The 21,424-nt window shown below is 39.1% G+C and overlaps 1 protein-coding gene across 2 annotated transcripts; it reads left to right on the top strand.

The window, feature by feature from the left end:
• The first annotated feature begins 8,164 nt into the window (after positions 1–8,164).
• ankrd67 (ankyrin repeat domain 67) lies at positions 8,165–21,022 on the top strand. Of its 2 annotated transcripts, none has more exons than XM_089135358.1 (5): positions 8,165–8,429; positions 10,967–11,219; positions 14,234–14,786; positions 16,740–17,036; positions 20,674–21,022. In XM_089135358.1, the coding sequence occupies exons 1-5, from the start codon at positions 8,399–8,401 to the stop codon at positions 20,842–20,844; spliced, it is 1,305 nt and encodes a 434-aa protein (XP_088991484.1). In that variant the 5' UTR covers positions 8,165–8,398; the 3' UTR covers positions 20,845–21,022. The 2 variants fall into 2 exon arrangements, with proteins under 2 accessions (XP_088991484.1, XP_039519852.2); XM_039663918.2 differs by having other exon boundaries at positions 8,166–8,361.
• The last annotated feature ends 402 nt before the right edge of the window (positions 21,023–21,424 follow it).

The following is a 21,424-nucleotide window of genomic DNA, read 5'->3' as shown; positions in this document are numbered from 1 at the left end:
TAAACTGACATGACCGGAATGGTCATGTTTTACGAGCACATCTGAAACCACTTTCTTTTTCTGTCCTTCTATTTTTATGTCTCTTCTTTTTAACCACCCAGCTCCATTCTAGTATGGAAACCTGCTTTTTTTTACAATTCAAACAATACCTGATGGATGAAAACCATTACATCAATGCATATGGAATATTCAAGGTTTACATAACCAGTATTCCCTGGGAATGAAACCCATGACCTTGTCTTTGCCACAGCTAACTACAGCAAAATCACATCTGACCTTATTTTTATTTTTTATTTTTTCACTCAAAAATTCCATCAGATTAGGGAAGTCAAATAGGTTGTGGAAGTGGTTTCCTGTTGACTTTATATGTATGTACAACGGGACAATGCTTATATGTACTTGTACAGATGTTTCTGGCCTAAGATATATTTGTACATGCTGTTTTGGATGGCAAATGTACACTGCAAAGGTAGCACAGACTGAAGTGACACACTTCTGCAGTGACAAATTAGTGTTTAGTACTGCTGAGACTAAAGGCCATTGCACACCGAGTCCGAAATTCGCATCCGAAATTTTCGCACGTAAAAAAAAAAAATTCGACCTCACGTTATGTCAGTCACGCTTGCACACCGCCTCCGAAACTTTCGTCCGTCATAAAATTAATCGGATCGGGTTCGATTTTCTGCGTTTTTCGCATCCAGAGCCAGCATTTTGAGAGGTCTTTTGACAATTCAGGGCCGGGGGGAGCTCGTCCTCAAATCATTGCACATATGCGCCGTGCTTTCAGTTTCGGTTTTCAATTCGATCAAGTGTTTATGTTCTCTTCTCTATATTGGATTATGAAATTAATAAACCTCCCCTTTCAGTCAGATTGAAATTTAGGATCGAATAAGGTGTGATTGAGCAGCCTATTCGATAACTAATGTATTATTTGGGCACAATATACACAATGACAGCCTAGCTGTTCTGTCTGCCCAGTGCTTCCAACGGGCCGCGCGCGGGTGTGTGTTTGTCCGTGTGTGTCCATACCTGGTCCATTTCAGACACACTGCCAGTCTCCGTTCAGAATCGATTGGTTCACGGTAATTGGTGGTCTTTTTTTTAATATGTGGCTCCTGAATCGCTAGCAAAGCATCAAACTGTCCCACTGACATTCTGAGGTAAATTTTGAATCGCCCAGGATAAATTCGCAACTCCTTGATAAGGAACTCTCCTCTCAGCGCAATTTCAGGATTGGATGGACGTAATATTTTCTCTTTCTTCCCTTTTCAATAAGAGAGAGGGCAAAAATCATCCTCACTGCTTGACAAATCCATTTGGTATTTTTGCGTTTTTTCCCCGCAAAGGTTTAAGAAATACGCAACGGACTCGGTGTGCAAGGTTTCTATGCGTGACGAATTTTTAAGCTGACGAACACGAAAATACGCATACGAATATTTCGTGCTCAGTGTGCAATGGCCTTAACTGTTTAGTCATATGGAGTGATGTAGGTATATCATCAGAACTGGGAAGTCTAATTCGCTGCTGGTTCTTTCAAGATTTTCCTATGGGTTTTGATTTATGTCTAAAATATAAAGTCTGTGGTAACTTGGACATTTTTTCAACAATATAAATTCCACACACCCATAGCAAAACCACAATTTTTTTGAAAACATACATTTTTGAATAAGTAACTAGATTAGTGTACATTGTAAGTATCATCAAGTTATGTTTATAAATCGAAGAACCCCATTATGAAACCCCATTGGAAAATATCTGAGGAACCAGTGGAAAATTAGACTTCTGGGTTCTGACATCATACCTGTGTTACTCTATACATGACTGACTCACGGGTCGAATAAATGCAAAGTGATTTCTACTTTGATACCCGGGGGCCGTATTTCAGCCGTGTAAAAATGCCTTTTATTTCCCATACAATATAAAACCATCTGAAAACAAAACAATATCTTAAATATGATCCTTCTTTTGAGATATTCCATCACTTGCACAATGTTGTACACTTCAAAGCTGTAACACGGTTTATTAATACAAATTTGCTATTGAATTCCAGATATTTTCTCTCCCTTAGAGACACATGCCCCACTCTGTGAGGGGTTGTTTTTGGACATCTGTGGTGCCAAGACACATCCTGGATGTGTGAATTGAAATCAGTCGGTTGCAGAAAATCGTCTCTCTCTAAGGATGATACATCTTTGTTTGTTTAAGTCAGTTATGCAAATCCCAGAACCGACTGTTGTTGAGAGGTTCTTTGAACACTGAAGGGGAAGAATAAAGAAACAAAACAATACAAACGCTTTGGAAGTTGCATTAGAAACAAATCAAATGTAAAAAATCCTTGAGTGGGACTAAAGTGAAGTCAACGTACTCTAAGAGAGGCAGCATGTGTTTTCAATTGGGTCCTCTGGCTGTGATTTGCTTAGAGGCCCTGTGGGGTCCCGCATGTGCCTTAATTACCTCAAATGTTGCTTTAATAAGCCTTTCTGTAGAGCTTTGCCTCTACCTGATTTGACTTTTGGCTCCAGAGAGGCTGATTTGTGACGGCGACGTTTGCACCATCAAGCGTTTCGAATAAATAACAAAACAAAGCCGAAACATGCCGGTTTAACTCTGCAAACTCCATCACTGTTCTGCACACATTAATTTTTCTACATTGTTTTTTTATATACTTGTTCTTAGCTATGTATAGTGGATATCAAAACAATATCCAGACAATCTTAGCTTATCATTTATTTATATTTTTACCCATTGTTTTTCTTTGAACTTTTGCTCTTTGACTAATGCAACCTTGTTTTACGAGGTTGTGATTTTATATAAATTCATACTATGTGAATTATATGAAAACGTATGATATTTCGAAAAAAAAGAGCATTAAAATGTCCACTCCTAACCCCAACCCTTTAAACAACCATCATTAGACCACATTGTAAGAAAAAAACGTTTGAATTAGATCACAAATTCATAGAAATGCGCCGCCATTTTGCCAAAATGTTAAATATTTAAAAATTGACATGAGATGTATCACTTTACGGTGAATAACAGTTTTAAGGACTTGTATGGGGAAGTAAAATCCCTAAACCCTAGCCCTAAATTTTCTATTTCTAAAGTCAACATCCTTGAAAGCTCTTGTGTAATTCCCACACTTCCCATTAGCATCATAAGCAACATCATTGCTGCACATTTGTCTTTTGATTCATGCAAGTCACACATTCTTCTCTAAACTATGCGTTTACATTTTCTCTACACATGTCCGTTCAGTAACCTGAACGCTCTGTGCTTTTGTAATATGAGTTTTGAATTATTATCCAGCCATTGACTCAGTCCATCTGTTAGGGCTCTTAATGGGAAGTGCTGTGTCAGCAGACCGGTTAAATAACGTGAAGATGACGTTCTGCGAGAGCTCTGGCAGAGTATACGAGCAAAACCCCTGCATATCAACAGGCCGGCCAGTTTCAGAGGTTGGTTTATGAGCCATTCTAACATGGATTATGGTCTCCCATATTAAACCGCAAAGATTTTGAGAAAGCCTTGCTCAATGACTTGAATAGTTTGTATCTGCTTCTTATGGATGTCATAATCCCTGAGTGGGGAATCTGGGAGTTGTGTACAGCCATATAGACTAACCTTGTATGCTTGCAATGAAGTAATGATTAACTGATATATATTAACAAATACTGCAATCGCTTTTAACCATGGGAGTTAAAGGAACACTCCGACTTTTTGGGACTTTAGCCTATTCACATTACCCCCCAGAGTTAGATAAGTCCATACATACCTTTTTCATCTCCGTGCGTGCTATAAGTCTGTTTGACGCACCCACCGCTAGCCTATAGCTTAGCACAAAGACTCGATGTGACTGGTTGCAGCTTTCATACTAATCCAAATGAGTGACAAAATAACGCAAACGTTTTCCTATTTACATGTTGTGGTTTGTATAGTCACAGAGTGTGCAAATATCATGGCCATATGAGACACAGACATCTTTTGACCGTATAAATACTATATTTTCTGAAGGGGAAGCACTGCTACTTGGGCAGAGTGATAACAATCACCTGAGACGCACCGTGACGAGGAGCAGAGAGTTCGCTTCGCTCAGCGTTGGAATAAAGAGTCAGCAATTACTAACGTTAGATAGAAAAGCATAGTTTATCATGGGTGTTTGCTTTATTGTATGAGCAGTGACAATTAACAGGGGAGACCAGGTAATACAGTACCATGTTTCATTGATTTCCAACCAAAAACGCACCCAGATTTGTAAATATCACATGAATAAATAATTATTATTACAGGAATCAATATATTTTAAATGCAATTTATTAGCTGAACCAAATGTATTCAACAGTAAATGCATTTGCCTATATAATATACAGTATTGCATTACTATAGGATAGAATAAGGGGAAAGTAATAGCACAAATTGTTTTTGCACAATGAACTCACAGCCTATCGCACCCTTTTGCACGCTCAAGTTCGTTATTTCCATGGTTATTTCAAATTTAGGCTACTAGGCGCGCTGCGCGCAGGGTGCAAGTTCAACGCGGTAAACGCGCTCGTTTTTTTTTTCCCAAGCGCGTCCGCACCGCATCAAGATAAAAACATATTCATACCCTAATCATATAATAGTGTCACTAACGTTACATTAGATCTGGCTAAAGGCACTGTTACAGTAGGTCATCTAAAAACATAACGGAACACTTACCTCAGCCGCAGGTGATCCACTTGTCCTGTCTGTGCTATCGCAGCACAGTCGCAGCTATTTACAATAGAGCGAAAACCCATGACTCTAAACTACGCTTTTACTATTTATAAATTGCTGACTCTATTACTCAAACACAGAGCGAACTCTCCGCTCCTCACCACGGCGTGTCTCCGGTGATGCGGTTATTACGCCGTCAAAGTAGCAGTGCTTCGCCTTCAGAGAATAGTTCCCAGGTTTTATACGGTTAAAAGATGTCTGTGTCTCATTTGACTTTGTTATTTGTACATTATGTGACTATACAAATCACAACATGTAAATAGGAAAACGTTTGCGTTATTTTGCCACTCATTTGGATCAGTATGAAAGCTGCAACCAGTCACATCGAGTCTTTGTGCTAAGCTAGGCTAGCGGTGGGTGCGTCAAACAGACTTATAGCACGCACGGAGATGAAAAAGGTATGTATGGACTTATCTAACTCTGGGGGGTAAGGTGAATAGGCTAAAGTCCCAAAAAGTCGGAGTGTTCCTTTAAAATGTGTTCTCATACTGTATCTATTTCATGAGTTTTCTCTTTTTAAAGGATACTGTTTTTTTATTTATTCAATTTTGGTAACACTCTATTTTGATGGTCTCTTTTGAACATGCTGTTGACTATAAGTAACTCTGCAACTATGTCAACTAACTGTCATTAGAGTAATAGTAGACTGTCTGCTTAAAGAAGTAGTTCACTTTAAAAAAAAAAAAAAGAAAGAAATGCTGATAATTTACTCACCCCAAGTCATCCAAGATGTCCGCGTCTTTCTTTCTTCAGTCGAAAAGAAATTAAGGTTTTTGATGAAAACATTCCAGGATTTTCCTCCATATATAATGGACTTCATGGGCACCAAACAGTTCAAGGTCCTAATGACCGTTTCAGTGCAGCGTCAAAGGGCTTTAAACGACACCAGACAAATCTTTTTTTCGAGTCTTTTCGTTCATTTCGTTCATTGAATGAACCAAATGACTCGAAAAAAGATGTTCATTTTGATGAACGGGTTCGAACAGTGTAAAGTAATTTCACTTAAATGGCAATAAAGATTACCTATTAATTGTCATTTAAGTGAAATTACTGAACTTAAATATACAAGCTTGATAAAAATGGTCATTTTAGAAGAAAATTTCAAATGGCATTTAGAGGCTTTTGCATCTGAACTCTTCATATATATATATATATATATATATATATATATATATAGCACACTTAACATATTTTTGTTATATTTGAGAATATATTTCAAAATGATAAATATAAGTGAACAACAATGCAAATATATTTCAGTGTGTTTGGAATATATGCCACATATATTTTGACACTATAAAATATATTTCAATATATGTCTTTTGTGTACGGGAGGGACCATCAAAAGTGAAATCTCTGTTTTTAAGCAAATTGCAAAGTAAATCTCTTGTTTCTTTTGAACAAATGCCATGTTTGAATATGTGGAAACACAACTGAGATATCCAGAAAACAGTAACAAATAAAATTCATGATACTTTTATGGTATTTTTCATCCTTCTTTTGTTGCTAAAATAGCAGCGTGAACATTCTTCAGAATATCTTCTTTTGTGCTCCACAGCAAAAAGAAAGTCGTGCAGATTTTGAATCACGTTTAATTATCTTTTTTAGTCTTAAAACTATTTGTCTGGAAAGATTTAAACATATGTAAACAGGTGTGGTTGGAACTGTGCGCATAGACAACATTACGTCACACACTGAACCAACTGAGGTCACGGATCAATGATGTCCTCTCCTAATATGAGACTGACTGCTGGACAACCAAATGGATGAATGTTTAAAACAGCACCTCTTATGGTTCAGTGTAATAATAATAAATCTTTGCTGGGCAGACATTGCCCCCTTGTGGGTCAGTGTATTTACTTTGATGAAGGTCAATGAAAGAAACAAAACAAACATGAAGTGATCTTGTAACGACTCCCCTATGAGGCCCATAAAAATCAGCCCTTCCTTCACCGCCCAAAACACACTCGACATTAGCACAGCATTCAGATTCAGAGCTCAAACCACAAATAAACTGGAAAGATGATGTCAAATTCATGTCAAGAAATTGTTTGTTGCACATTTGTGTGGTTGTTGATTTACACATGAATTCCACTGAACAAGAGGAAGTCTTAAATAAGCCTTCCCTCACATGGAAATGTGAAAACAAATTCATTACAATGTCTTTACAATGAGACATTATTTTTTTCAACCCGATCTCACGAGAATTCGTATGAATTTTACGAGGTGGCTAATTCGTAACAGTTCCTACGACCTCACTCGTACGAATTAGTACGTTTTTGCTAAATCGTACATATTCGTACTAATGACCTACCCCTGACCCCGCCCCTAAACCTACCCATCACGTGGGTTTGGACAAATCAGAGAGTGAGGTCGTATGAATTAGTACGAATTAGCCACTTTTTAATCACTCGTACGAATTCGTACGAATTGGTCGTGAGATAGCGTAGGGCATTTTACCATAATTTGCAAATTGCTAACTTTCAGTTCATGAGTGTGATGAACTTGCCACAAACAACAGGAATTAATTGAATTATATAATTTCCTGAAATTTTGTCACAGGAATTTAGTTGAAAGTGTGAAAAGACATGGATAATTACTAGGGCTGTCAAACGATTAATCGCGATTAATCGCATCCAAAATAAAAGTTTGTGTTTACATAATATATGTGGGTGCACTGTGTATAATTATTTTATATAAATACACACACATGCTTGTATATATTTAAGAAATGTTTTCATGTATACTGTATATATATAATTTATATTATATATAAATATTTTATATATACATAATATTTTTTTCTTAAATATACATGCATGTGTTTGTATTTAAATATATAAAATAATCCTACACAGTGCACCCACATATGCAAACACAAACTTTTATTTTGGATGCGATTAATCATGATTAATTGTTTGACAGCCGTAATAATTACATAATTAATAATGAAAAAATACACAAATGTAGCATTCCCTGATATGTTGAATGTCTAATGAAGGACAATAGTATTAGAACAACTAACAGCCATTTAATTTTGCCAACAAAATTTTTGTTTTCACAATTTTTTTCACTTACAGTATTTTTTGTAATGTTTACAGTAAAAATGACAGTAATTTATAGAATTTCAAATTTAAATTCAATTCAATTCTGCTTTCTATTTGCTACGACTTTCATTTGAGCATGGTGCACAACCCTAATGGTGTTTGTGAATTTAAAAAGAAAAGCACTACATTTTGATGATAATGATCACAATATTGGTAAATGTAAATAAAAGTTGGAAAATGTATTTGTGTTTTACATAGGATAAAGTATAAAAAGAAGAGATACTTGCACACATTTTAAATGTAATTGTGCCAGAATAACCATCAAGCATGCGCAGTATCAAACATCTCTCTCTCTCTCTCTCTCTCTCTCTCTGTGTGTGTGTTCTGTGCCATCTTACAATAGTGCTCTAAAAGCCCATTCTCTCCATAGCAACCTCAGATGAACATAAAACACTTGATGAACAATATCAGAGGGGGTGGAAAGACCGGATTTTCATGAATGACACCCAGATAAATCTGTTCAACAGCACAGCAGACGTCATGGAGTAACTGACACTCACAGGTAACTTCTCTGTCTTGTTTCCCGTGAACGGAGTTGGATGGATCTGCAAATTCATGCGCTTATCTCTGGTAATGTGTTTTTGTGTGACTGCTAATTTGAATCCACAAGAAATGATATGAACTGATGGAGTGATAATTGTTTGGGGGTGATAACAGATACAAGTTTAATTGTCATTACATTACTAAGAAATATGAACTGTTCAAATAATTTCACTGTAAATTCAACAAAATAACATTATCTCACTTGACTGAATTGTTAATCTTCCTCAGCAGCCATGTATATGTGCGGTTACGTGTTTTGTAATGATATTTTGCTTTGATAAATAGCAAGGCATGAGGCAAGGGCAGGAGCCAGTTGTCCGCCCACATAATCCCGAACTCCCACGACATGACAAGCCGTACACGCCTCCAGATCTCCAGTGGCTCACAGCTTGGCTTGGAACACGCATTGGATAACACTAAAAAGTGTCATTTTTTAAAACTACATCTCAATTCACACATACAGCACAATGGCATCTATGAAGAGAAAATTCTGTCAACCTTTACTCACCCTTGTGTGTTTCCAAAGAATATTCTATAGAATAGATGAACCAAAAAACTTGTGACTTTGGTCACACTTTAGTTTAGGGTCCAATTATCACTATTAACGATCTAACGAGTTGAATCAGATGTGTTTTGATTAGGAAGAGTATTTGTGTAGTGTGGGTGTGCCTTCAGGAACAGGGTTACATTGTTCAAAAAAAAAAACAACTAAAGAAAGTCATACAGGTTTGGAATGACATGATGGTGAGTAAAGGATGACAGAACTATCCCAAAACAATTCTTTATCTCTGGCAACTTTTATAACAAACTTATGGCACACATTACTAATGGCTCATAGCCTACTTCAAATCTGAGTTTGAACAATTTCTATTAAATTTTGTGTTACAGACATGAATGATGCCTCAGATTGTGCTGCTTGTGGAGAGTTTGACCATTTTCACTTGGATAACGATAATATAGGTGAAAAAAATACTATAAACTTAAATTAAAAGTGGCACCCAAGCTATATTTAGAGACTACATATGGCTAGGAGTTGGCTCTTTTTACTTGAGCCGGTAAGCAACCGCTCAGGACACCTGTGCAACTACTATAACTTAAAGTCCTGGTAGTGAATAATTGTATACCTTAAAACTCATCTTTGATCACCAAAATTACATATTTAAATGTTTTTCCAAGAGATTCTTGTCTTAAAAAAGCTTGTGACTCTACACCCTTGCTTCATTTAGTACAGAGCCGTTGGACTACTAAATAATTATTTAACGGCTCCGATTTAGTATAACCTACGCAGTATATCTATAAATATGCAAATTAGCCCCACCTCCACTCATGCTAGCTCAGAGACCCACACGGTCAACTTTTACTCAAGTTATTGTAATAAATGCTGCTTGACTATGTTATCAAACAGCTAATAATGTGTTGCTAATGTTACACAAACCATGTTCACCTTCGCCATCTCAGTCAGACAGCTGCCTTCTAACAATCAGCAACCTTAGAGGAGAAAGATAGCTATATGACGTCATGATATACATCATATACATAATTCACCCGCTATATTGCTATATGTACACGATTTTTAATATCAACAGAAATATATATGTTGTAGCATTGTAATTATGATATGCTAAAGCCTGCCTGCACATTGACGTGATTGGTTACAAGGTAGTTTGTGATGTCATAAACACAGGCAATTTCAAACCGCTTTTGGTTCACTGGACTTTTAAGAGAATATATTCAGCAATGGTTTTGACTTGTGAATTTGCACATGGTTTGTCTGAAAGCATATTATAAACAACACATAGACATGTAAACAACATAAAAACATGATTTTCACCACATGGGGTCTTTATGAATCAACATGGGGTCTTTATGAAGCATTTTTGCATTTAAAAAAAAAATCAAAAGGATAAACAATGCAGATAAATTTTTTTTACAACATCTTTGATCGTATTAAGCAAGGGGGGCAAATAATTCTGACCTCCACTGTACAGTACATGATCTGAAGCATTACATAATGTTTATTAATCAAATTCTAATAATATCACTAAAATGTCTTTCCCTGTTTTGCATCTCCTCTACAAGTCAGGCTGCCAGGAAAAATGGAAACCTCTAAAATAGTAATTGCAGCCATTGTTACCATGACAACTGTGTCTCTACTAGATAGAATTACAGGAGAAATACAGATCAGAAGACTCTCTGAAAACATTTACTGGAAGATCAATGTAAAATTTTTAGATCCATAGACACAATGACTATCGGTTACGCAACCGCTCCAGTGATTTACTCAAACTTGAAATCTATCACAATTTAGATGTAGGTCAGAAATGGTCCAATTTAGTGATGTAACAAAACTGGCTGAGAATCCTGCTGTACTTGCTGAACTGCTATAAACTTTTACCACCCCCTGGTGGAATTAGTGTATAGTAAGCCAGAAACTAATCTGTACAACATATTCCATATTCTTTTAGATCAGTATAATAATTCAAAACAGTCTTGCTAACAACCAATGAAAATGAAAGGAATATGTAATAAACCCTGTAACTTTGCACCATGACCTTTCTCCACAGGCTACCCTTCTGCCATGGCCCACGCAGGCCTAGAGGTGCACTGGAGATGGTTGGAGCTTCATGACTCAGTGTCCATGGTGTCTGTGGAGAGGAAGTTCCGGACAGCAGCGGGAACAAGACAGTGGAGGATCCACCGTCGACCCAAACCCAGGCACTCTCTCTTCGATGAGCGCAGGCTGCACTATGCTGCTTGGCAGGGTTGTCTGGAGCAAGTCAGGGCCATGCTGGGACATGGGGTGCCTGCTAACTGCCAGTTAGTGAGCTATAAACTTAAGCGAACAATTCATCCAAAAATTTTAATTCTGCCATTATCTTCACTTCCAAATGTTATTTTTGGCTACACTTTTAACCTGGTAAATTATATATATATTGTAGATTTGTTTAATAGCAGCAACTATCTGCAAGTTGTATTTACACTAGGTGTAAATAGCGATATATGCTATTTACACAAATTGAAAATAGCAGTACTTTCTTTGCACTAATGTAGCCTCTGCAGTTTGCACGCCCTCTCTAAGTGGAACGCTATAACCCGGGCGGTAACACTTCCTTTTACAGTCCTGTTACCCATGTACATACTATGTACTTATTATAGTAATTACAATTACTAGGTAATAACTAGGTACTGACTCTGAACCTACCCCTAAACCTACCCCTAACCCATATACTCAGTGTTGTAGTCGAGACCATCTCACTCCTGTCACGAAAAAAACACAGGAAACAGAAAATCCAAGACCGAGACCAAAGAGAGTCGAGACCGAGACCAAAGAGAGTCGAGACCGAGACCAAAGAGTGTCGAGTCCGAGTCGAGACCGAGACCAAAGAGAGTCAAGTCCAAGTCGAGACCGAGACCAAAGAGAGTCAAGTCCAAGTCGAGACCGAGACCAAAGAGAGTCAAGTCCGAGACCAAAGAGAGTCAAGTCCGAGTCAAGACCGAAACCAAAGAGAGTTGAGACAGAGACCAAAGAGTGTCGAGTCCGAGTCGAGACCGAGACCAAAGAGAGTCAAGTCCGAGTCGAGACCGAGACCAGCGAGAGTCGAGACCGAGACCAAAGAGAGTCAAGTCCGAGTCAAGACCGAAACCAAAGAGAGTTGAGACAGAGACCAAAGAGTGTCGAGTCCGAGTCGAGACCGAGACCAAAGAGAGTCAAGTCCGAGTCGAGACCGAGACCAGCGAGAGTCGAGACCGAGACCAAAGAGAGTCAAGTCCGAGTTGAGACCGAGACCAAAGAGAGTCAAGTCCGAGACCAAAGAGAGTCAAGTCCGAGTCGAGACCGAGACCAGAGAGAGTCGAGACCGAGACCAAAGAGAGTCGAGTCGAGACCGAGACCAAAAAGAGTCAAGTCCGAGACCAAAGAGAGTCAAGTCCGAGACCAAAGAGAGTCAAGTCCGAGTCAAGACCGAGACCAAAGAGAGTTGAGACCGAGACCAAAGAGTGTCGAGTGCGAGTCGAGACCGAGACCAAAGAGAGTCAAGTCCAAGTCGAGACCGAGACCAAAGAAAGTCAAGTCCAAGTCAAGACCGAAATCAGAGAGAGTCGAGACCGAGACCAAAGAGAGTCAAGTCCGAGTCAAGACCGAAACCAAAGAGAGTCGAGACCGAGACCAAAGAGTGTCGAATCCAAGTCGAGACCGAGACCAAAGAGAGTCAAGTGCGAGACCAAAGAAAGTCATGTCCGAGTCGAGACCGTGACCAAAGAAAGTCAAGTACGAGTCGAGACCGAAACCAAAGAGAGTCGAGTCCAAGTCGAGACCGAGACCGAGTCGAGTCCGAGTCAAGACAGAGACCAAAGAGAGTTGAGTCCGAGACCAAAGAGAGTCGAGTCCGAGTCGAGACAGAGACCAAAGAGAGTCGAGTCCGAGTCGAGACGTTGGGTAACCTAAGGTTGGGTCTGAAACCAGAATTAAAGATATCTTCAAGAATATGTAAAATATTTGGTGGTAACAATAAAATTGGCACTGATAAAAATACCATGGAATCACGTACACTGTAATGGTAAAAAGGCTACATAGTGGTGTAAAGGTAATTTTATTACAATCATGACTTACAATTATTACAATAAGTAAGTGTTCTTTCACATAACATTACTGCACAAGAATTCTGTGTGCCTCTTATATGCTAACTGAATTATGGATGATAAGGCAGACATTTTCAATACATAGTCTGACCTGGGTCCTGCTGCGATGCACACAAGTCCATGACAAGGCAGAGACCATTGAAATATGGTGTCGAGACCGAGTCTGAGTCTCGAGTACACAACACTGCATGTACTTACCTTATATTAGCCAGTACTTTCTAGGTAAGTACACTACAAGTACACGTAAGTACTGTACTGCAAAAGGAATGTTACCACCCAGGCCTGTCCGCATAGGAGGCGGCACTCTAACAAGGAGGCTAAAGACTGGGATTAAGATCCACGTGCAGTTTATTGAACAACAGCAGAGTCAGTGTAATGGCGCTGGTCGAAACACAGCGAATTACAATCGTGGTCATAACAGTCAGAGGTTCAGGGTGGGCAGCAGACAGACAAATACAATATCCAGATGATCAAGATGGGTGTCAAAGACATGCAGCAGTCATGATAATGAAATCATTATTATAAATACAAGATTTTGAATCTGAGATTGCCCCCATACCCTCAAATAGGGTATTATTTGAGGGGAAATTAATTTTTAGTGGTGTCCGAAACCGTAGTGAACATTATCGAATGCACTCTTTGTATCCCACATTGCACCACAACAACGAGTGTAAGCCGATGTACACTCAATGGCTGTCTGAATTCTCTCACTCCTTTGCAGTCACCTCTTCAAGGGATCTGTATAAGTGGACTAATATAGGGAATAGTGATTGAGGGTTTAGGGGGCAATTTCGGAAACCAGAACTTTGAACTGAACTTTGACACCTACACTTTTAAAAATTTATCCGGCTAAATCAGACAATGGTCGGTAGAGTTAGTGTAAATTGCCTCTGCCAGCAAAGCAAGCTATTTGCGTTTAGTGTAACTAGACACTATGTTGTTTAATTAATCTTATTTTTAACAACAAAAGATATCTATTCCCTGTTTTTGTCCTAACAAGCCATGACACAGCAATCACAGTATTTGTGGTATGTTTCACTTTCCATAAATGCCTTTTAAATTAGTATTATTACAGTGTCAGATGTTAATAACATAAAGTAACAGGTTCAAAATTGTAACGTCTAATGCAATGCAAAAGAGTGTTGAGTTAATCCCAAAATAAATACACAGACTGGACCATTTTGTACTTCCAGGGACCCTCATGGTTGGACGGCTGTCCACCACGCCTCTTTCAAGGGTCATCTCATGCTGATCAAGTTCCTGTTGCAAACCGGCCAGGTGGATGTAAATAGCCAAGACTTCTTCAACTGCACTCCCCTTCACCGCTCTTGCACCGGAGGGAACCCCGAGACCACAGCCTTTCTCCTCCAGAAGGGGGCATCACATTCAGAAAGGTCCTGTTCTGGCCAGACGCCCCTTCACCTGGCTGCAGCCAGCGGATACCTGTGCACGGCACGGGTTTTGCTCCAGCACTTGGCCTCACCGAACGCCCAGGACTTTCATAAGTGGACACCCTTGCATTGGGCGATTTTTGGAGGCTGGGGAGACATGGCGGAGCTCCTGCTAGATAATGGGGCAGATGTGGAGGGAGGAAAAGGTGTGGGCATGAGCCCTCTGCAGCTGGCAGTGTTGACAGGGAATGAGGCGGCCGTGAGACTGCTGTTGCACCGAGGCGCAGATGCCAATATGAGGGGTCCTAATGGGCGCACAGCCATGCACCTTTGTGCCTACTCTGGAGACAAGAAGGTGATTGACTATGGGTTTGAAGTCGCCATTAAATGAAATCCACCCTATTTTCTAAAAGGATGCTATAGACCTTACTTAAAAAAAATCCATCCATGTATATGTTTTGACCTCATAATGTGTCAAAGGACCTATTTACGCCTGGTGTTTCAGTGATACGTTTTCAGCCAAAACTCATTACCGTTTACACCTAGATTTAAAGGGGTCATGAACTGGCTTTTTAAATGTTATTATATTGTTGTCTGAGGTCAACTTATAACGTTCGCTTGGTTTTTGCATTCAAAAACATCAAAATGAACAAGTAATAGGCTATTTTGTACCCTGGTTGTAAGCCTACCTAAAAAACAGTCGGTTTTTATGGGCGTGTCGCACTGAAGACTTGGAAGTAAACACCCACTGCTGCGAGTGGAGAACAGTTTTGCATATTATAATGAGTTTCACTCACCCGTCGGTGTACATGGGGTGAAAACGTCCTATGTTGTCAAATGGCAACCGGATTCGCCCATACATGTTCGACCCAGAGTCCGTGTGTTGCACAATATTCCTGTCAGATCCAATATAGACGGCACAGCACCGTTCTTTACTCTTAATCGCTCTGCAAATCCAGTCTTGTTGACAAAACAATCCTCAGTGAAATGAAGCGAACAGACGACGATGTTTTACCTCATCAGCTGGAACGTCATTAAAAATAAATGTTATCCATGCAGTCCTATTGGAATCCACAGGAAGCTTATGCAGCGACTGTCTTGCACAACCAGGCACTGCACAATATTCTGTATTGCTCGGTAGCGATCCAGTTTGTCATCACGAGGTAAGCATGTACATGTTGATACTTATGTGTGTAATGCGCGAATCGGTGGGCAGGGCTAAACCTGCCGTGGTGAAGCAGGCGTTGATCATCTTCTGTGGGGGTGGTGTTTTATCCTCTTTGACGTCATAGTTCCCCACTTTTAAAAACGAGTCGTTTTTAGAGGCTGTGTCAATAAAAGCTTTTATTGGACTAACAAGGACGTTTTCAGTTCTGAAACTTACAGGATATTCTTATAATATGATGACCTCTTACATGTCAAAAGCTCAAGGAAAATTTGATTTCTCAGTTCATCACCCCTTTAAATGCGTCTCTTGTGACCACTTGTGTTGTGATTTATCTAGACCTTCCTCTCTTCTTTTGTCAGAAATGAGTGCACCGCACAAATATTATTGAATGAATGAATGAATGAAGCCATTACGCTGCTAACAAGCAAGCTGAGAATGAAGAAAATGGAAAGGATATGAATGGTAACGATTTCAACCATAATCCATGTGTTTCGGCACAACATAGCGAAGTTGGAATCTATTGTTTTGGTGCAGAATTTTCATTTTTTAAGTGAACTATTCCTTTAAATTAATTTTGTCATGTTTTAGCTTACCTCAAGGGCATCCAAGATGTAGGTGTCTTTATTTCCACAGTATTTTCAATTTTGATATTTTTAGGTCAAACCGTTCTTGTCTGTCAGTCATATAATGGAGGTATGTGGGGTCCACCAAATTGGCAAGTTGGTTTTAAATGCTATTTAAATAAAAGTAGCAGTGTAATAGTTACTTTATAACAGGAGAAATAAAATAATGTTATGCTATCCAATGTTATCTCATGTGATCATTGAGTGATAAATGTTCTCGCTAAAAAACTCATGTCTATTGAGGTGTCCTATAAACACCTAAATGCATTTGTTTCCAATAATCCCTATTACTGCAGCAAAACTTGCATTGCCAAGACTGTAAATTCAAGGTCTCGCTGCCCTTTTGGCTGAATGCTTTCAGAGTCACGCCAACCGCGTGCAGTGAAACAGATGGCATATGTGTGGGTGAAGGGCAGTGTACAGTTCCTGTCTGCTTAGCACCATTTGATCTTTCTTTCACTCTCTGCTTTCCATCCTCTTCTGTCTCTTCTAACCATATCATCTCCTTTCCCCGTAGATCCTTCAGCAGCTGTTAACAGGAGGGGCCAAGGTTGATGTCAGGGATGGAGATGTGGCGTCTCCGCTGCATCTGGCTGCCCGCAGTGGCTCCAGGGCTGTAGTGCACTTGTTGATTCTGAACGGAGCAGGACTTGAGGACAGGGACAACCTCAAAATGACACCATTGCACTACTCAGCACTCAGGGATAATGTTGAGGCTGCCAAACTGTTGCTGCATTACGGGGCAGATGTGAATGCTGTGGAGAGGCTCGGACAGACACCTTTGCACCTGGCCTCAGAGAGGGGTCACTGCAAGGTGTGTTGAGATATCTCTCTCTCTCTCTCTCTCTCTCTCTCTCTCTCTATATATATATATATATATATATACACACACAGTATATATAAAATCAGAGAAGCAGTAGAGTAAAAGTCTCTGTTTGCTCTCCATTTATTATGATGTCAAGGAGAAGCAATTTAGGGCCTACTTACAGTTGGTTACTTTATGAATTTTCTCTGATAGCTATCAGTTTGTGAAAAGACCAGCGCTGTGTTATCCTATTTCCATACTATATAGTAGGTCAAAAACTGTATGTGAGCTGAGTAGTACTTTATTCATTTTTCAATTTTATTCATACTATAAGCATTCATACTATATAGAATGTATTTTTAAAGTCCCCATGAAATCATTAATTTTATCCCTTAAATCTCTTTGATCAGCAAAATTACAAATTTAAAATGTTTCCTTGAAAAAAAAATTCTCCATGCCTTAAAATAAGCTTCAAGCTACAACCTAGCCTCATTTAGTATATGCAGTATCTATAAATATGCAAATTAGCCCCGCCTCCACTCACTCACACATAAACATTTTAAAAACACCACTTATAAACAATGATAAAAGCTGGATTTTGACCACAGGGGGACTTTAAAGGTGCAGTGTGTGATTTTTAGCGACATCTAGCGGTTCGGTTGCGAGTTTGCACTAAGGGCTCAGCCCACTGCTCACCCCTCCCTTTGGAAGAAGCTACGGTTGCTAAAATGGGACAAACATCTCGTCACCTTAGGCTGCAAAGAATATCCAGAGTAAGCCAAGAGTGTGTAACATTGTCATTGTTTCTGTACCACAGTCCATGGATACAGTTTACAAAGTCATAGTCAGGTGAGGATCAAGGGTCTTAATATATAATTTAATATAATAATAGTAATCAGCTGATTGTCTCACAAACATAACCACATTTCTCCCCACATAGCAAACCCATAATACAGCGAGGGAGAAGAACTACATGAAACTATGCAACTATATATATTTTTAGGGCTGTGCAAAAACTAATTGTGATTAATCGCATCCAAAATAAAAGTCTGTGTTTACATAATATATTTGTGTGTGCTGTATATAATTATTTTGTATATATAAATACACACACATGCATGTATATGTTTAAGAAAATGTGTTATTCATAAATAAAATAATATAGATTATGTATTTATATATATACAGAATTTAAGCGCAAATAATTCTCAAATATATACATGCATGCATAGGTATTTATAAATACAAAATAATTATAAACAGCATACACAAATATTTTATGTAAACACAGACTTTTATTTTGGATCCGATTAATTGCAATTAATTTCTGCACAGCCCTAATTTTTTTCTAACAAGGTAGTAAAAGTTCAGCTGGCTATGAGCTGTTACTGTGGCTGAACTGGTTAAAGCATAAAGCCTTGTTTATACTCGATGCGTCCGCATGAGCCCAAAGGTGCGCGCGGTAAAAATGACATGATTGTAACAGCGCGCGTATCTCCACATCCCAATGACACCATTTACTACACACATTAGGCTTTTTTCTCTGATTTTCAAAACTCTTTACGATCGACTTAGATCTCTTACAAGATCGACGGGTTAGTGATTCCTGTAACATACTGTTTTACGGTCAATGACATGAGTACTAATCAGTTGTCTCGCAAACGTAACCAGCATATTTATCCCAAGGGAGAACAACTAATGCCGAGTTCAGACTGCATGATTTTCAAAGTAGTCGGGTCGCTGTTCTTTTCACACTGCATGACTATCTTGGCCAAAATTCAGTCACTGCTGTGTTCACACTGGACGATTGATCGGTGACAGAAGGTTTCACACTGCATGACTTTACAATAGGAAAAATCGCCGACAAACTCTGTTTAGCACACTGCGCGCAAACTACGTTTCACAACAAACACACGTGAAATGTAAAAAAGGAAACAACGCGACACCACACGTGCAAGACCGGAGTTCTCACGTGAGACTTTTTTTTCGACCCGGTTGTGGTACAGCTGGTGAAACGTCAAAGAGACACGAGTGCTCCTGCCAAATTTCTACTAATTTTTCTTCCATTTATTGTGTCCAAATAGACCGAGAAGAAGCTTTTTTCGGAAACAATGCCATATCATGTTGATATGTGATCTATAACTCCTCCCCGAACTCCCTGCTGCTCTGTATCTTGCTCTCTCACTGGCTGCCGGTGATCGCCGATGTAGTTTTCAGTCAAAACACTTTTCACACAGCAGGATTTTGAATCGCCGACAGGTCCAGATATTTAGCATGCCAAATATCTCACGGGCGTCGGCGACTCGTCGGTGATTCTCTCAGTTCGCGTCTTTGCTCATTCACACTGCGTGATTGTCACTCGCGTGAACGAGCGCCGATTTGCCTGTGATTTCGGGCATTTGTCGGCGATTTCTCAAAACCTGTCGGCGAGCCAAAATCGTGGCTAAAATCATGCAGTCTGAACTCGGCATAAGTTACATGAAACAATCCAACTACATATTTTACACCACTCACAAGGGAAAAGTCACTACTCATGTTGTTTATAGATAGTTTCTAGGTTCTGCTGCTTCTCATTCAAGGTAGTGACGAAACGCGTTCTGTAGCGCTGTTTGTTCGCGTTCGGCTACTGTAGAAACATGACGTCACAATATGTTGACCTTAGAAGGGGATTCCCGTGGTTATGAAGATATAAATGTCTCATTCTAAGGTCATAAAAACATTACAGTTTATTAAGTACGTTCTTTATACACCACTGAAAACATAGTTATGGTTGTCATATTGCATTTCTGTTAATAGATACTCAATATTTTTACACATTGCACCTTTAATGGTCACAAAGTAAGTTTCAATTTCAGTATTCAGTGTTACAGTATGGGATTTTGGATGCAGCACAGTTGTACAGTAAATGCCCCCCAAAATGCTAAATGACAGATTTAAAACCAGTTACTCAAACCACTTCAGGAGGCTCCTGGTTGTAACAAGGTGAGGAAGGCAGGCAGAGGTGGAACTAAGTACAGGTAATAACAAAACAACCAAAGGGCAGGAGTACAAGAAAACAGGAGACCAAAATACACACAAAAATTCTGAAATATGAGAAACAACTGACAAAGTAAACAGCAAACACAATGGCTTATGCACACAGGGAAATGATGATGGAGTGACGAGGGGAACCAAAAGGACTACAAAACTAGAAACAAGAAATCAACCTAAAACTAAATATAAAAGTCCAAATGAAAGACATGATACCAGTTGCCAAAAATGACAGAACTAATGCAACATACATTGCCACAGATATGGCCTGCCAGAGCATCTTTATTTAAAAAGCAGATGCGCAAACTGCCACAACTGGAAAACTCAACTCAACACAGTCAATTCCATTAAAAAAGCCTGTGCTGATGCATCTTGAAATAATCTGTTGCTTTTAGTGGCATGAACTCCGTTGAATTAAAATGTCATATTTCGGATTTATATCTGTTTTGCGGAGACACATCTATGTGGCTGTAAATAAAACAATTTTATCAAATCAGATAGCTATCTGATCTGTGGAAATGCATTAACTGAAAAGTTGCTCATCTGTGATTTTCCTATGGGATGCTCTGCTCTTTGTATTATGTCTTTCTCAGATCACTTGTGATTCAATCCACAGGTCTTCAAGGTTCTTCTAGATAAAGGTGCTGATCCTGCTGTAAGGAGCAGCTGGAGAGAGACAGCAGAGGACGTTGCAAGAACACACAATATGATAGGCATCGTCCAGCTCCTTCAGCAACACCAGACTGTCAGGATGGGCGATCGAGTTCAGGACGGTGTGCAGAGATAGAAGAAAAGGTGAATTAAGGCCTGATCACACAGAGGACAACTATAATGATAAATATACCCCCGGTTTCACAGACAAGGCCTAAACCTCCCAGACTAAACACAGTTTGAACTGACATATCATGAAATATGGCATATCCATTGTTTTGTCTCAAGATACACGACAGCAGTAATATTTTTTTTCTAAGGCAAAGGAGTTCAGTTTTCAAAAAAAACTTTTGTTGATAATATACTCACCCCCGTGTCATCCAAGGTATCCATGTCATTCTTTCTTCAGTCGAAAAGAAATTAAGGTTTTTGATGAAAACATGGATTTTTCTCCATATTCAATGGGAACCAAACGGTTCAAGGTCCAAAAGACAGTTTCAGCGCAAACTGCAAACTGTTCAAAGGCCTTTAAACGATTTCAGACGATGAATAAGGGTCTTATCAATCGAAACGATCGCTCTTTAAAAAAAAAAAAAAAAAAACAATGTTTAAGTTTTATAAGCACAAATGCTCGCCTTGCTCTGTTCTGTGATGCACGTTCGTGACTCCCCAGTTCAAACTCGTTCATCAAAATGAATGAATCTTTTCCAGAGTCA

This window comes from Pimephales promelas, chromosome 10 (assembly GCF_988280905.1).
Source record: "Pimephales promelas chromosome 10, fPimPro1.hap1.1, whole genome shotgun sequence".
Classification (NCBI taxonomy): Eukaryota; Metazoa; Chordata; class Actinopteri; order Cypriniformes; family Leuciscidae; genus Pimephales; species Pimephales promelas.
Note: the sequence above shows the minus strand (reverse complement) of the source record. Positions and strands in the feature narration are given on the sequence as shown.

What these genes read in the sequence shown, in the direction of transcription:
- ankrd67 (XM_089135358.1), top strand. Translation starts at nt 8,399, where the DNA reads ATGGATCTGCAAATTCATGCGCTTATCTCTG. An exon ending in CCTACTCTGGAGACAAGAAG is followed by an intron (nt 14,787 to 16,739) that starts GTGATTGACTAT and finishes CTTTCCCCGTAG; the next exon opens with ATCCTTCAGCAGCTGTTAAC. An exon ending in CAGAGAGGGGTCACTGCAAG is followed by an intron (nt 17,037 to 20,673) that starts GTGTGTTGAGAT and finishes TTCAATCCACAG; the next exon opens with GTCTTCAAGGTTCTTCTAGA.